At 38.9% G+C, this 16,664-nt stretch overlaps 2 protein-coding genes across 13 annotated transcripts in view; one reads left to right on the top strand and one right to left on the bottom strand.

Moving 5' to 3' along the window:
• Positions 1–13,061, top strand: part of NCOA4 (nuclear receptor coactivator 4) — a 66,262-nt gene extending 53,201 nt beyond the window's left edge. For 4 of the 10 annotated variants that reach the window (XM_025466384.3, XM_025466383.3, XM_025466386.3 and 1 more), the window contains 9 exons: positions 4,230–4,384; positions 5,866–6,006; positions 6,185–6,273; positions 6,935–7,043; positions 7,577–7,666; positions 8,361–8,507; positions 9,565–10,581; positions 10,960–11,100; positions 11,490–13,061. In XM_025466384.3, coding sequence (XP_025322169.3) covers positions 4,230–4,384; positions 5,866–6,006; positions 6,185–6,273; positions 6,935–7,043; positions 7,577–7,666; positions 8,361–8,507; positions 9,565–10,581; positions 10,960–11,100; positions 11,490–11,495 — 1,895 coding nt within the window. In that variant the 3' untranslated portion in view covers positions 11,496–13,061. Of the gene's footprint in view, positions 1–1,351; positions 1,528–4,205; positions 4,385–5,865; positions 6,007–6,184; positions 6,274–6,934; positions 7,044–7,576; positions 7,667–8,360; positions 8,508–9,564; positions 10,582–10,959; positions 11,101–11,489 lie in introns of those variants that run through there. The other 6 variants (XM_049103361.1, XM_049103360.1, XM_035707902.2 and 3 more) reach the window with 3 other exon arrangements.
• Positions 13,062–13,783: 722 nt separating this feature from the next.
• Positions 13,784–16,664, bottom strand: part of TIMM23 (translocase of inner mitochondrial membrane 23) — a 33,739-nt gene continuing 30,858 nt past the window's right edge. Inside the window, exon 7 of one of the 3 annotated variants that reach the window (XM_025466389.3) lies at positions 13,784–14,260. In XM_025466389.3, coding sequence (XP_025322174.1) covers positions 14,145–14,260 — 116 coding nt within the window. In that variant the 3' untranslated portion in view covers positions 13,784–14,144. The remainder of the gene's footprint in view (positions 14,261–16,664) is intronic. The other 2 variants (XM_049103366.1, XR_007406791.1) reach the window with 2 other exon arrangements.

Raw genomic sequence — 16,664 nt, 5'->3', positions numbered from 1 at the left:
CCCCACCCCCACCCCCGCTTCCAGGGTAACCTCTTAACTGTCATGCTTGCTGCACTGGCTCTGGAACCTGAAATAAATGGTAAATTGTTGAAAATGGCTGTGTGAACTATTTACCTCCCACAAGTCTCTTTGGACGTGGTATTTCATAAAGGTAGGTCAGGCTTCACCTCATTGTGATTTGAGTTCACTCCTATAGTGGATTCTTAATTCTAGTTCTGAGGGCTTCCTCCTCACTGCAGTACAAAAAGGCAAGTGTTTGCATAACTGCTTTCTTGGGATCTAGGCTAGAGAAGCTGACTGCCCCTCCACTGCCCCACAGGGAGGCAAAGGGGCACAGCCAAAGGCAGCAGAGACAAGCATCCGGGGATTGATCATAAAGAAATGAAACAGGATTTCTGGGACGCCTCGGTAGCTCAGCAGTTGAGGGTAGCTTAGTGGTTAAGCGTCTGCCTTTGGCTCAGGGCATGGTCCTGGAGACCCGGGATCGAGTCCCACGTCGGCCTCCCTGCATGGAGCCTGCTTCTCCCTCTGCCTGTGTCTCTGCCTCTCTCTGTGTGTCTCTCATGAATAAATAAACAAAGTCTTTAAAAAAAAAAAAAAAAAAGGATTTCTTAGTGGCTGAACGGATGGGCTCTAAAGATCCTTATTCTTAACAAGATTACTGTTTTGAAGGATAACACTTATTTTAATTTGAAAATGTGATAAATATGGGGGAAATGAGTTTTGTAACTTAAATCTCATCCTGCTTCTGTCCATAGCTGATAAGGAGCAAACCCAGTTTGTATAGTTTTGCCATATTTTGTTCTTGTTAGACAGTTTTTTTTTTTTTTAAAGACTTTATTTATTTATTCATGAGAGACACACAGAGAGAGATAGAGGCAGAGATACAGGCACAGGGAGGAACAGGCTCCATGCAGGAAGCCCCACACGGAACTCATCCTGGGTCTCCAGGATCACGCCCTGGGCTGAAGGCGGCACTAAACCGCTGAGCCACCCTGGCTGCCCATTGTTCTTGTTAGACAGTTTGTATAGTACTTGTGATTGAGTTTAGAAGACCTACTTTAGGGATTTAATAATAACAGTCAGCACTTATATGCATTTGAATTTGCCACCTGTGTGATCTAGAGCTCTGGGGTTTGACATTGTGAAGTGCATTTTAATTTAATTTTATTGATTACATTTACACTGTGCCAGATATTGTGGAATGCCACACAAATGGTGAGGACTTAAGAATGGGAAACTTGGCATAGGTGAAAGTTGGTTAATAATTAGAAAGACAGCTAAACATGCTTTACGTATAACTTTTTTTTTTTTTTTAATTTTTTTTTTTTTATTTTTTTATTTATGATAGGCACACACACAGAGAGAGAGAGGCAGAGACACAGGCAGAGGGAGAAGCAGGCTCCATGCACCGGGAGCCCGACGTGGGATTCGATCCCGGGTCTCCAGGATCACGCCCTGGGCCAAAGGCAGGCGCTAAACCGCTGCGCCACCCAGGGATCCCTACGTATAACTTTTAAGTGCAAAGTGAAGCAACTTGTAATGAGGTGACACTCCAGCTCTCAAGTATAAGGCAACACTTCACTTGTGTTGTACAGGTATTTTTCAAAGTTCCTACAGAGTGCACCAAGTGTTAACATATGTGTTAGGAAAAATTTCCACAGGGATTCCTATCAAATTTAGTTAAGGAGGCCTTTCCTTTCTAGAGGTCATTATGGGGAAACAGACTGACGTAACAAAATAACAGAAATTACAGTTTCCCAAATCTTTAAGATTCCTAGAGGATCTCTAGTTCCTCACTGTGGAGCCTGTTAGGCTTCTTCCTCCCATCATTTTATTTTTGAGGGTGAGGATGATACCGCCTTTATTCCTTTCCAGCTTCTAGCTAGCTGTCTGGTCCTAAACCTAGGCTTGAATATGCAGTCTAGGCCAGAGTTCGCGTCCTCTCAGAGGAGGAGTCAGCCATCTGGGGGACTCTCCACACTACACTGGCTAGGCTGCTGTTTAGCCAAAAGCTGGCTTCTCAGAGGAGGTCGGTGCCTCCAGAACTGATAGGAAGTTCTTTCACATACTGCCTCAGATGTCTCCTGTTAATCCTCCTCTACCCTCTTTGGGTGATCCTGAACAAATCTTTTGATAGGTTACTTGTTGTAATCATGTCCTCCCAGAGACTTCTCTTATCTAGGCTAAACAGCTTCCCTTCTGGAGTAATTTTTCATGGTTTTAAAGTCCCTTTTCCTTTTCTAAATGTCTATTCTAAAGTGTGTTATTCAGAAAGAAATTTCAAATTTAGTTTAATAGACATGGAACAGGTTAGTCCTATGACAAATGCTATACTATATGTATATACTATACATATATGCTATATGTTGTAAATGCAAATGGTGTTATTTTTCTCTCAGACCCAGCACAGTGCTAACTCATATAGAGGTTACTTTCAACTAAGTCTTCATCCTTTTAAAATACACTTTATTCTCTTCCACCTTGTCATCCCCCATTCAAGTTTTAAACATTTACATTTTCATTTTACAGGTATGTAGAATGTTTTTATCAAAGTCCTTTGTTAACTGTGACTGTCGTATCTGCTTTCTGTTTTTATCCATGTAATTAGGGAAAACAGGTGAGTAATTAGGGAAAACATACCTCAAAACTTTACAGATGGGCTTCAGTCTGTGACTTTTTTTTTAAATTTTTAAAAAATTATTTATTTATTTATTTATTTATTTATTTATTTATTTATTTATGATAGTCACACACACAGAGAGAGAGAGAGGCAGAGACATAGGCAGAGGGAGAAGCAGGCTCCATGCACCGGGAGCCCGACGTGGGATTTGATCCTGGGTCTCCAGGATCGCGCCCTGGGCCAAAGGCAGGCGCCAAACCGCTGTGCCACCCAGGGATCCCCAGTCTGTGACTTTTTGAGTTGTTTGTAAAAAATAATCTTCGGATTCCATTTAGTTGTACTTCTTTTTAGCTCATATTCACTTTATCCCCAAAGATAGGATATATCCTTGTCACAGATCATGTGTTGAGCATCCAGATAGACTGTGGCCACAGGATTGCATTGAATGGCCAGTTTAGTAAAACTGTCCAAGAAGGAAATAACTCTGGTGTCATAGGGCTATGTGAACACATGCTGAGCTACATTGATTACTGTTTTTTTCTAAATGTTGAGAAACCATCTCTGATTCTAGATCTATCCAAGATAGACACCAGACTTCTTCTAGTGTTTTAAAAAATATTTTATTTATTTTTGAGAGACACAGAGACAGAGACACAGGCCAAGGGAGAAGCAGGCTCTCTGCAGGGAGCCCCGTATGGAACTTGATCCCACGACTCCGACTCTGGGATCATGACCTGAGCCAAAAGCAGATGCTCAACCACTGAGCCACCCAGATGTCCCTCTTCCAACAGTTATTATCAAGCTTGGTTTCATGGTTTTTCTTACATTCTTCTCAGTCTCAGTATATCATTGGTTGTGTGCTGTTCTTTCCAATTCTATTTCTTATCTCTTGTAAGCCCAAGATTATTAGAAAACTTTGTAGTTTCCCACACCAATGTCTGTGAGCATCTCCCTTATATTAGAATACTATGAAATTATTTTGTTAGATTTACACTCTTGAGAGCTTCCTAGCTCTGAAACCATTCCTAAATTCTTCCTAAGTTTAAAAAAACAAAGTTCTACCTAAAAGAAAATAATTTAAAATTTCCATTTCCCAGTCCAGGTAAATGCTAGATCTAAACAGTGTTCTAAACTGTTTACCAAGTTATTGGTTTGTAGCTGCTTTTCAGAGTGATTATGGATCCTTCTAGACCTTTTAAGTCTTCACCTCTAAATCTGTAAAACAAGAACATATGCCCCCTATGACTTCATGTGTTTCATAAACAGAAACTTACACTGTAGTGTTCTTTTAACTTTCTGGAGGCTATATGCCCTATCAGTTCTGGAAAATTAGTGGGTTGTTTGTTTTTTAGGAATAATCTGTTTACATGTAAAGTATCACTAAAGTAGATGCATAGAATTGTATGGAGGAATGCAGTAGTGGTGGGCAGGGAAGAAGAAGCAGTATTTATTAAGAGTACACTATGTGCCGGGTCCTGTTTTGGAAGTGATCTAAGTAAGTTAGTAATTGAGAGCTCATTGGAATGATCATTTGGGGCATGTTTGAAAGGTGGTTTTTGGTTGAAATTACAGTGCAATTTAGATTTTTCTTTTTTTCCTCTCACAGGAACAGTGAGCAGAATGAGTACCTCACAGGACCAGAGTGGCCGCTCCAGTAATAGAGAACCCCTTTTGAGGTGTTGTGATGCACGGAGGGACTTGGAGCTTGCTATTGGTGGAGTTCTCCGGGCTGAACAGCAAATTAAAGATAACTTACAAGAGGTGTGATGTGCGCTTTTTTCTTCTCTTGTCTGGGTTTTTAGCACAGGGCTGGTTAGAGCATGGCTAAGGACTTTGCTTCTCTGTGCTAACCAGGTTACACCCCATGTCTTGTTTGGTATGCCTGAAATGTTGGTGCCTTTGATTCCCAAAGGAAATTAAACAGATGGTAGAAGAGTCTGGAAAACCTTGTGCCACCTCAAAGATTTCAGTTCAGCATGCATTTTTTAATTGCTCCTCTTTGTGGTCCCTGTGCCAAGCACTGCCATCAATAAAAAAATAACAAAATGAATGAGTATTCTGCTCAGCTGTGTCCTTGATGCATAAAGGATGGTGCTGCATCATGGCCTCTACCAGCTTTTAACTTCGTGGTGGCATGGCTTTGTTGGTGGCATGTAATGTAAATCACTTTATCTGTTGAATCAAGTCAAAATGAAATCTCTTTGTTCCCTTGGCCTAATATTCTGTTGGTGAGTGGGAAGACCAAGTATTACATGATTTTGAAATACAACTTTATTATAGAAAAATTTTGTTTTAAAATAGTTTCTCATGCGGATTCTCATGGATAATTATAGGTGTTTTGACTTCTCTCCTTTGGATTTTTAGTATATATGTTGCTGAAATGAGCACTCTCCTTTGGATTTTTTATTTTTGTTCTTTTTTGAATCACTACTTCTGCTTTCAGAAACATTTAGTTTACAGGTTTACTTAAACTCTGCCCCACCGGTCTTCTGGCTGTTGACATGTAGTGGCACATCTCTTTATTTAATTGGCCTAATATAACTGGCTTGCTCATTCATAGAGTGAGAAAAGAGACAAGGGCTAGCTAGCCATTAAGTTAATACTTCTATCTTACTCCACTGACAAATTTGTAAGACTATATATGTTTTCAAATTCTATGAAAAACTTAGGGGATCAGTATTACATATCCTTTTTATTTTTTTCTTGATTATTTCAGGCCACCCAAATAAACCCGCTCCTCTTTGGATGGATGGGGTATGGAAGGAGGATTTAGAGCTTTTGTGGCTGAAATTCTTAAACTGGGTCTGTGGGCCTTTGGTGGTTCCATGGGTGTGCTACCGGGACCTGCAACCCCGAAATTACAGGCAAAATTTTGAGTATATGATACGTATTTTTCTGGAGAGAGGTTCCATATATATGATTGGATAATCAAAAGGATTTGTGACCCTCAGAAGTTTAAGAAACTCACCATTCTTGGGCAGCCCGGGTGGCTCAGCGGTTTGGCGCCGCCTGCAGCCCAGGGTGTGTGATTCTGGAGACCCCGGATCGAGTCCCACGTCGGGCTCCCTGCATGGAGCCTGCTTCTCCCTCTGCCTATGTCTCTGCCTCTTTCTTTCTCTCTCTCCTTGTCTCTCATGAATAAATAAATAAAATCTTAAAAAAAAAAAAAAAAAAGAAAGAAAGAAACTCACCATTCTTTAGGCTTATAACAGTAGTGAAGCTAATAGGTATGTGTTTACTAGGTCAAAGCCCAGATTCACAGCTGCATAAGCCGTCATCTGGAATGCCTCCGAAGCCGTGAGGTGTGGCTGTATGAACAGGTAGATCTCATCTATCAGCTTAAAGAGGAGACACTTCAGCAGCAGGCCCAACAGCTCTACTGGGTAAGGTGGCTGTAAGGCTATAATTGGTTTGAGTATGGTTTTCCAGAGAATGTCTTTCCTATAATGTACCATTAATATAGATCAGGTAAAAGCTTAGTACCAAGTATTGTTTGTTTACTTGGATATATTTGGTGCTTTAATAACCTTGTGGCTAGATAGTTTCATTTTTTTCTTACAGTTACTGGGCCAGTTCAATTGTCTTATTCATCAACTGGAGTGCACCCAAAACAAAGATCTAGCTAATCAAGTGTCTGTGTGCCTGGAGAGGTAAAGATACTTTTTACTTGTTTTGACTTTTGATGTATTTTTAAAAACAAGTCAATTTTGGGATCGAGTCCCATATCAGGCTCCCTGCGTGGAGCTTACTTCTCCCTCTGCCTGTGTCTCTGCCTCTCTCTCTCTGTCTCTCTGAATAAATAAATAAAAATTCTTTAAAAAAAAAAAAAACAAAAACAAGTCAATTTTGTAACTCCTTTTATGTCTTGGATTTAACTTGAGTTTTCCAGTAATAAGATCATCCTAAGTCTATGTATATGCTTAATATTATACCTGGTGGTTCATAATGAAGTCCTCTACCTTTGATGAGTTCCTTAGAAAAGTACAGTCATTTCAGATTATTCACAATTTGGCTTTTGTTTTATTTATTTATTTATTTATTTATTTATTTATTATTTATTTATTTATTAATTTTTATTTATTTATGATAGTCACAGAGAGAGAGAGAGAGAGGCAGAGACACAGGCAGAGGGAGAAGCAGGCTCCATGCACCGGGAGCCCGATGTGGGATTCGATCCTGGGTCTCCAGGATCGTGCCCTGGGCCAAAGGCAGGCGCTAAACCGCTGTGCCACCCAGGGATCCCTGGCTTTTGTTTTAGATTAAAACAGTTATTCCTTAAAAGTAGTCAGATATTGTTTATTTTTTCTCCAGACTGGGCAATTTGACCCTCAAACCTGAAGATTCGACTATCCTACTGTTTGAAGCAGACACAACTGCTCTGCGCCAGGCCATCACCACATTTGGATCCCTTAAGACCATCGTGAGTAGTGTTGATCTCAGATAATTCATAGTGCACTTCTCAGACCTGTGGACTCACAAATGGTCTTAAAATATTTTACTATGAATAGTGGCTTTCTTGAAAATTTGGTAAACTACAGAATTTCATGTTCTGATTAAGCTGATAGAGCATTAGGCTGGTAGTTCTTGGAATATGGTATTGATTCACTAATAATTTCTGAATTCATCTTGTATCTCTTGATACCTTGACATAGTTCTTATAAAGTCTATGGGTTGAATGGTATTTAAGATAAAAAATTAAACATGATCTGATTTGGGCCTTGTTAAAAACAGTAATACTACCAGTTATGGTAAAAAATTCTCTTTTATGATATTTATATAGTAGAGAATTCTCAGATTTCATAACTACTTGTGTAGGCATCGAATTTAGTGTAAAGAATATTCTAGTAAAATAGTAATGCATTGCTATTTTTGAAATTTAGGAATTACAATTTTACTTTTTTGGAATGAAAGCATAACATTAATAAACATGATTAATTTGCTTTCATTTTATAGCAAATTCCTGAGCATCTTATTGCTCATGCTAATTCATCAAATATTGGGTCTTTCCTGGAGAAAAGAGGTTATATCCCATTGCCAGAACAGGTAAATGTCATTTCGTTTTTGGTAACTAAATTATTACTTGGTTTATATGTTTATTGTTTTTTAAATATTTTATTTATTTATTCATGAGCGACAGAGACGGGCAGAGACACAGGCAGAGGGAGAAGCAGGCTCCATGCAGGGAGCCTGATGTGGGATTCAATCCCGGGACTCCAGGATCATGCCCTTGGCCGAAGGCAAGCGCTAAACCGCTGAGCCACCCAGGCTTCCCTCTTTTGGGTTTTGACTAAATCACTTTGGGTTGTTTTTTTTTTTTTGGCTACTATTTTTTTTGCAAAATGGCAGCAGTGGAATGAGTTAATTTATGCAATTAAACACTCCCTTTGAGACTGAATGTCAGAAATTTAGAGATTTTATGGGTATTAAGAGAGAAAGTGATTGTTACCAATTAGTTCATAGGACATTATCATTAGCTCCCTGGGGGTAGCTCTCTTTGGCAACCTTCTCATAATTCTTAAGGCAATGTGAATATAGAATGCTAGATGTTTTGAGTTGAAAGCAACCCTGGAGGTGAACTATACTTCTTATTTTATAATTGTGAAGATGGAGGCTTAGGGAAGTCATGTGAATTGTGCAGAGTCAGTGAAATTAGAAAGCTTGGGTCCCTTGCTTTACGGGTGAACTTTCTATGGCATTTGGCATTGCCTTGTTAAGCAGCAGAGTATTATGTAATTAGCAGAAGTCAGCATCCAGCACTACCGCTGTCTCTCTCAGCGAATGGCTCCTTGGAAGCAAACCTGCCAGTGTTCGACAGGCTCCTTACATACCCAGCACCAACCTCCAGGACTGGCTCACCCAAAAGCAGACCTTGGAGAATAGTCAGGTATGTTGCTGCCTTATTATTTCTGAGGTAGATGGAGTAGTAGATGGTTTTAGTTTATGTCATTAGTTTTTGCTATTAGGCTGAAAATATTTTTGCAACTTTTATTACACCAGTGATGCGTCTTTATTCTAGATAGTTTAGAAAACAGAGAACTATAAAGAAATATAAACCTAGAACCCCAACATGCAGAGCTAACTACTGTAACGTTCTTACTTACATACTTCCATTTTTGTATGCATACATACACTTCAGAAACATGATTCTGTAAATCCTGTTTTGACTAGCAATTTTTTTTCTAAGTAGAGCATAAATATATTTCTCTTTCATTTAATTTCTTCCATAAAATCTATAATACTATATTTCATTGATTGGCTATAATTGAAATTCCAGTTTTTCTGGGTATGAACACAGTTCCCCTAAACAGCCAGGAGTTAGTGTGTGCACGTTAATTCCTTAGCAGTAAAATCCTAGAAATTGATTTCTAGATTATAATTCTGCATACCCCTTAAGACTTTTGATACATATCGCCAGTTTGGCTTTCTAGGAAGTTGATACCAATTTATATTCAGAATATTTGGCAGAATATTGAGGTGTATCTTTCCCTGAAACTTCTCAAATAGTGGCAATCATTTATAAGTTCCTTTTTTCCTCTGAATTTGATACAAAGAACAATTTTACTTTTGTTTTGAAGTTTGATTATGGAGGTTGAATATTTTTTAGGTTAATTAGCCTTCTTGGATGACTTGCCTAATCATATCCTTTGTTCATTTTTGTCTTTATTTGTGAAGGCTGATTATGTAGAACTACCAGCCTCTTTTCTATCAGATAGGCTACAAAAGCTTTCTCTTAGTTTGTCTTTAGTATTTTTAAGTTTTTTTAAAACTGCAGAAATTTGTTATTCAATACATATTTTAATATCCCAACAGAGAAATCCTTTCCTTGGCTTTATATACTTAAATTTAGAAATTCTAGGGAGTGTAAATAAATGAACTCTTATCATTGAACCCCAAAGCAGCCATAATGTTCTATGGACTAATACTGCATACTTCTTGTGTAGACTTCTGCCAGAGCCTGCAATTTCTTCGGTAAAGTCTGGGGCAACCTAAAGGGCTTAGAAAACTGGCTCCACCAGAGTCAGCAACAAGAGGTTCCCGAAAAACCAACTTACCAGAAGTGTAACAGCCATTCTACTACCAGTTCATACTCTGTTGAAATTGAAAAGATTGGAGATCTGGACCTTCTTGAGCAGGACGAGATGGACCTTTCTGATTGGCTGGTGACTCCTCAGGAATCCCATAAGCTGGAGAAGCCTGGGAATGGCAGCTGTGAAACCAGTGGGAAGTTTAAGCTCCTGTTGCAGGTGTTCCAGGAGCCATACAGTGTGAATGATTGGCTTGTCAAGCCCGATTCCTGTACCAATTGTCGGGGCAACCAGCCCAAGGGTGTGGAGATTGAAAACCTGGGCAATCTGAAGTGCCTGAACGACCACTTAGAGGCCAAGAAACCCTCGTCCATTCCCAGCATGATTAATGAGGATTGGCTTGTCCAGAATCATCAGGACCCATATAAAGTGGAGGAGGTGTGCAAAGCCAATGAGCCCTGTACGAGCTTTGCAGAGTGTGTGTGTGATGAGAACTGTGAGAAGGAAGCTCTGTGTAAATGGCTTCTGAAGAAAGAAGGAAAAGACAAAAATGGTATGCCTGTGGAACCAAATCCTGAGTCTGAGAAGTGTATAGATTCCCTGAGTGTGTGGCTCTGTCCTTCCAGAAAAGAGGCAGCACAACAAGCTAAGATGTCAAAGGCAGTGGCTCCTTCTAGAATTGCGGATTCCTTCCAAGTCATAAGGAACAGCCCTTTGTCAGAGTGGCTCATCACACCCTCATGCAAAGAAGGTTGTCCCAAGGAAATGCTTGGTACTGAAGACAGAGCTAGCAAGCAAAAGCCTATGAACCCAGTGGCCACTTTCTGCCATCCTTTTAATACAGCTGACTGGGTCTTGCCAGGAAAGCAGATAGGAAACCTCAGCCAATTATCCTCAGGAGAAGACAAGTGGCTACTTCGAAAGAAGGCCAAGGTGAGCACAGAATCTGAACTATACTTAGTAGATAGATACTTTCTTAATCCCAAATCTTGCAGATGGGCCAGATCCTGAAATATGTTAAATGTTATTTGGCATATTAATCTTGCTGGAACATCTGATTCAGACTGAAATTTTTGTACATTTTCCAGGCTTTCAGGCCCCATCCTGCAGGAAAGAAAAACAACACCTCAGTTTTAGTGGTTGTTTTGGGGAAAGATTAATAAACAATTTTACCTTTTCTCTTGCTTATTTGAGAGAATGGCCAACATGTACACATTCTTTAGAGACACTACACTGTTGGGCAGATGAGTTAAGTTGGTGTCTTGCCTCCCAGTTGTCATGTAGCAACCCACCGCTTTTGTCTTCTTGCAGGAAGTATTACTTAATTCACCACTACAGGAGGAATGTAACTTTCCCCAAGACCGTTATGGCCTCCCAGCAGTTTGTGACCTCTTTGCCTGTATGCAGCTTAAAGTAGACAAAGAAAAGTGGTTGTATCGAACTCCTCTACAGGTGCGTACATGTCTCTAGTGTAAAAAAAAAAAAAAAAAAAAAAGATTTTAGCTGCTTGTCAATTTTTTTTTTTTTTTTTTTAATGTTTTGTCTTCTATATGAATTCACACTTGGCTTACTGAACTATAGTCCTGTTAATGGTGTGTGTGCTAGGCAAGTGATGATGGCTGGGGGATCGTAACAGTTTCAGGTATTTTCACTTGAACTTGCTTTATAAAATAACTAGGACATACTTGAAAGTGACCTTTTAAGATGATATAACTATCGGGAATTTTCAGAGCCTGTTGTGGATTCTATTAGCTTGAGAAACAAGTCTGAGCTTTAAGGCGGGGAAGATTTGCTTTTATCCTATAGTGAAGGGACTCTAATCTGTGGACGTTTCTTTACAGATGTGAAGCAATGGAACCCAAGTCAAGCAACTTTTCTGCAAATTATCCCATATCCATGGGCCGAGTGACTGTGCAGCTTGCCAAATCATTGTGTTTCTGGGTCTGACCAGTCAGCTTAGTTCCTTTCCTGCCTAGTTGAGCTAGTGAAGAGAAATAAGTCATCGAATTATAAGTTACTGCATAAAAGAAAAAGACTGTTGATGCTGAGGTGATTTCAGTTCCTTTCTACAAAAGTATTAACTCAGCCCTACACTAGAAACAAACAGCATCTTGGTGGATAGGTCTTTTTCATAAGCCTCTACAGCTCCTTAGATTGAATTGTTACTAGAAGTACATTAAAACACTGTAGTTTTAAAAATGAAATAGTTCTGTAATCAAAGTGTGTTGATATATTTGAAAGCTAGTAAGCTTCTCTAATCTTTTGATTGTCCTCCTTTAGATGCTCCCCGTGCTGTGGGTTTTCTTCCATTGGTGGTGGAAATAATGATTCTTCTGTTTAGTGTATTTCACACAAATAGTTAACCTTGCCAACATAGTGATTTTTTTTTCTTACCACAACATGTATTAACAATCTTGGCAATTTTTGACATTGATTATACAAAACATTTTAACTTACATGTTAGATTCTACATTATTTTTCTTCTTTTGAAAGAGATTCAGCTACTGCAAATTTGGTCTGTTATCTAAATGTTATTGAAGTAGCTAATGAGCTTTTAGAAGAGCTCCGTATTGTTTCAAGATTATATCCAGGGTAGTCCTAGCCACTTTCATAATATTCTGAACACAGGTAAAAGAGCCCTCCTGCTGAGTAATCAATCAAAGAGCGAAAGGCAAGACATGTTGGAAACGTAGTATTTGAACTGTTAGCTATCCTAAGGGTTATTGGTGCATCCTGTGTAAAGGGAAGCTGAGTCTGACACCTGGTGCTTTTAATTAGGAATAAATGAAATGTTCTCACTGCAAGCATAATGTACCTATACCTTTGGAAGTTTCAGAATGCAGTGACATTTTAGTGAATAGGCTGTTTTGAACACTTGTGCCTTGGGGTGTTTACTGAAGCTTTATGAAAACTTTGATGTTTTACCAGTATCCTTAAAAGTCCCGTCCATGCTTTAAAAAGTATCTCTGTAGGAAATGCGATTTATAATGTTTTTAACTTCTCAAAGGTGAGATATCTTAGCTGCTTTCTGGGCTTTCAGACAAGTTTTAAATTCAGCTTTCCTGTTACTTTTGAAGTTTGTGATGTGGTCATCTAAAAGCCCTTTTGGAGAAACTTCAGAGTCCTACAGTCCTTGCCATACAGCTTCATTTGACTTCTTGAACACAGCTGAAAAGAACCTATTTTTTGGTCGTCGCTCCTCCCCCAATACCACTTAGAACTTTAATAATAAAGGTGGCAGGTAAAAATTTAAGGAGCCTTTTCCATTATCTTATGTTGCAGGAAACTTTGTAGTTTTGAAGTTTAATGATGTGTTCCTAATTTTATATTCATCATCATGCTAATAAGTATGTAAAACATTCTTTTGTGTTGAAGCATTTTGTACCTCCCTTCATTAAAAGCACAAACAGGCATAGTTGTGTGTATCTGTAAAACTGCCTTATCACAGACTGTTCTACCACAGTGACCTTTGGGTAGGAGTACAGCTAAGAACTTTTATATTAACTTAAATATCAAGTGTATCTTATGAATCTTAATATAGCAAAAGCTAGGTATATTACCAGTTTCATTTTGAGTCTTTTCCTGCAGACTTCAGATCTGCTCTTTTAATTTTTATGAAATATATTAAACTCTCTTTTTAAAAAAACTAGAGGCCTTCAGCTAAGGTTCAGTGCTTTCCTCTCTCTCTGAGTCCTTACTGGGTGCATGCAGGAAGGCCCTACTTTACCCTTTCCCTTCATAATAAACACCAGTTGTTTTAGTATGTATTATGTATATGTGTGACCTGCAGTGCAGTTTTATTTAACTTCATTTCATAGGTGAGAAAACAAATAACTTGCCCTCACCTTTAGCTTTCCCAAGGCTTCCTTAAACCCTGTAGCTTGTTTCTATCCTGTAATTATCCTCCATAGGGAGGTGAGTTAGTGAGAATTTAGCATGATGGTTTATATCAAGTATCCTGAGGTTTAGTGTCAATTCTGTTGAAGAAAATTTGTAACCTAGATGTTAATGATGTCAAGTAACCCTTTATTTCAACACAACCAAGAAAATGAGTTGGCCAGTTGGGGCAGACAAAAATGCTAAGAATAACTTTCACTTTATATCCAGAAAAATGCTTTTAAATAGAAACACTGTGTTTACACTTCGGTTCTATTTTCACCCTTTATTGGAAATACAAGGCAACATTACAGTTTCAGATCATTAAATAAATGTGGGGATACGGTATAGACAACAATCATGACCTGAATCCTCTAAGTAGTTTTTCAGTTCAGAGGGGGTAGGGAAGAACCACATTACTCAGCCACCAGAGGAGTTTGGGCTTCCACTCTGGCTAGCAGGATGCCAGTCCTGGTCAACCACACGTGATCTTTACCACAGCAAACTGGAATCTCCGATTTTTCAAACTAATTGTAGGAAGAGAGAGCAACTCCAGACTGACATATAAATTGATCTGGATGACTACTAAAGTGTCCTCCACTCATAAGTTGGCGAAATCTTCAGAGTGACTGTTGGAGTAAGGAGCCTTTCATGTGCTCCCAGTTGTTATATAGTGCATAGAGGCTGGTAAGCGTTAGTCCTGCTAGCCCACCTCGTGCTACCCCTCGTAGACCACCTGGAAAAGAGTAGGAGGGGGAGAAACAGCCTTGTATTGCATAGTGTCCTAGCATCAAAGGATTAAGTAACATTATCATGAAATTAAGACATAATTCATGTTTATCAATATTCCACCTCAAATAGATTAAGTCCTAAAAATAATACAAGAAACCAAGAGAGGTTCAAGAGATTCCCTTAAATCACTTGTTTAATACATATATTGTATTCTCATTCACAATCTTTTCGCTTTTAATTTAATAATTTATAGCTAAGATCATAAGCATTAATAATTTCTTGATTTTTCTCCATCTCACTTGTTCCTACAATAATTCAGACAAGATCTTATGCATATTATTATTGAAGTCCCAAACAGATGAATAATTTCCTGCCAGTCCTACTGTTTAGGACCTCATAGGCACTGCAAATTGATTCAGGGCTATAATATAAACAAGGTGACACCCTCTTTGGAAACAATATTAACCTTTGGACTCTGGACAGGTCCTCTATTAACTTTGAAGACTCAAGAAGTAGTGGTGATAAGATAGCTATAATCAAATTTTTGTGTTAAGTGCTGATAAAGGACCACCTGTCCCCACCCTCCTCCCTGTCCATTCCTACACTGACACATCTGCCAATCTAGTATAACTAATGAGAAACAAGGCACACAGCTTCATCATCCTCACTGAAAAACATTGAAAGATTAAACTTTGAACAAGTTTTTCATGTGACAAACAAGTAGCAATATATATTTCACCTGAAACGTAAAAACAAAAATGTTTTAATCAGTTACCTGAAAATCCCCGGAGTCTACCAAGAGGACTAAGGGGTACCCAAATAAGCTTTTAGGAAATAACTCAATGTTCTTATGGTTTCACAAACGAGTAGATACCATAAACCTCAGGGAGTCTATACCTATGGAATAGTCATTCCAAGTTACATATTTGTTAGGAAGGCAAAGTTGGAATGGAGCTGTGGTCCAGTGATTACCTTACCAGAGGCCCTTTGGCTACAAACCAGGAAACTCTGTGAAATTCAGTAACACTGCCAAGTTAGAACACTTCAGACTACCATTTCTGCAATGAATGTCCTGTCCTGCCAGATGGCTTCAGCTGATTAAAAAGCCACCCCCTCCAGGAGCCTCTCTGGTCTGAAGAGGTCTGATAGCTGACCTGCGTAGGTTTTCACCATGAAGTGCCCTAATTATCTCTCTCAAACAGACTGAAACAGAAACTGCAGGCATCACTTATAAACATCATCAAATATGTGGGAAGCAGGAATCAGAAAAAAATTCAATGAAGATTTCTCCTTGAAGCCCATATCATCTCTATATCATCTTGCTACATTTAGACCAAGTATAGCAGTTGACTTTGCAACTGTATCCAATGAGGTTGAAAAATTCAACCTTAGTTAAAACAGTCTGCCCAATAATGACTTCCCTCTCATGTCTTTAGTAAATCAACAAAAAGTTCTAGGGACTAAAGGTGAATTATAATTAGACCAAATTACTAAGATGAAAAAAACAAACTATGAAGTACAGGAGAATAACTACTACTTGCAACAGCATCAACATGCTGCTTTAGATCTAAACTGAGTATAATGAGGGCTCTTTCAAGCAGGTTACAAACATACAGTACTCCATTCTGACTCAACAAAAAACGAAAGGTGGCCTCACTGCTGTTTATTAGCAGAAAAATGATGGAGGGCAGGTACCTGGAAGCGCACTACATTTGCAGATGTTTTCCTGGGACCAAAATTCAACTTCAGATGAACTCCCCTGGATCTACAGAGCTCTGAACTCTGCACACTGGTCTGGAAATACCGGCAAACTGTTCCTTACACTTGGCCCTTTGCTTTGAGTGTGCCTAAGAACATGGTTTCTCTTTAGCCACTTTTTTGAAAGACTCCTATTAGTTCTCAGCTATCAAATAACAAGCCTCCTTGGGCAGGTGCACTAGGGGTAACAATGAAACAGAATTGCAAGACTCAGATTTTTGGGACACCAGTGGCATTTTAAGTGTCCCTTAACAACAATTTGTCTCCTAGAAAGCTTTCTACTTTCTGACCAAAATGAAACCAACTTAATTCAAACAAGTCACTTCTTTGAAGGTTGGACAACAGTTATTTGCAGCAAGCAGACACTAAACATTGGCAGTGCTTGATTTACTAAGCACAGCTAATCCTGATTTAAGCGTAGCCTCTTATCACATACCAAGCCAGGTTTTAGTTGTAACTTTCCATTAATTCCAGCATTTTCTAACTTATTCTATTAAACGTTTGAAGGCCTTGGCTTTAGACTTTCTGTAAAGAACTTCTGCCCAACTAAGCACAGGAAGTTGACAGCAAATATTCTTGCTTTGAACAAAGTAACCAAATAAGGTCAATGGTCAATCTCTATAAAGGAAAACAAACACCAGACATGTGTT

The sequence above is a fragment of the Canis lupus genome, chromosome 28 (genome assembly GCF_003254725.2).
Source record: "Canis lupus dingo isolate Sandy chromosome 28, ASM325472v2, whole genome shotgun sequence".
Lineage (NCBI taxonomy): Eukaryota > Metazoa > Chordata > Mammalia > Carnivora > Canidae > Canis > Canis lupus.
Note: the sequence above shows the minus strand (reverse complement) of the source record. Positions and strands in the feature narration are given on the sequence as shown.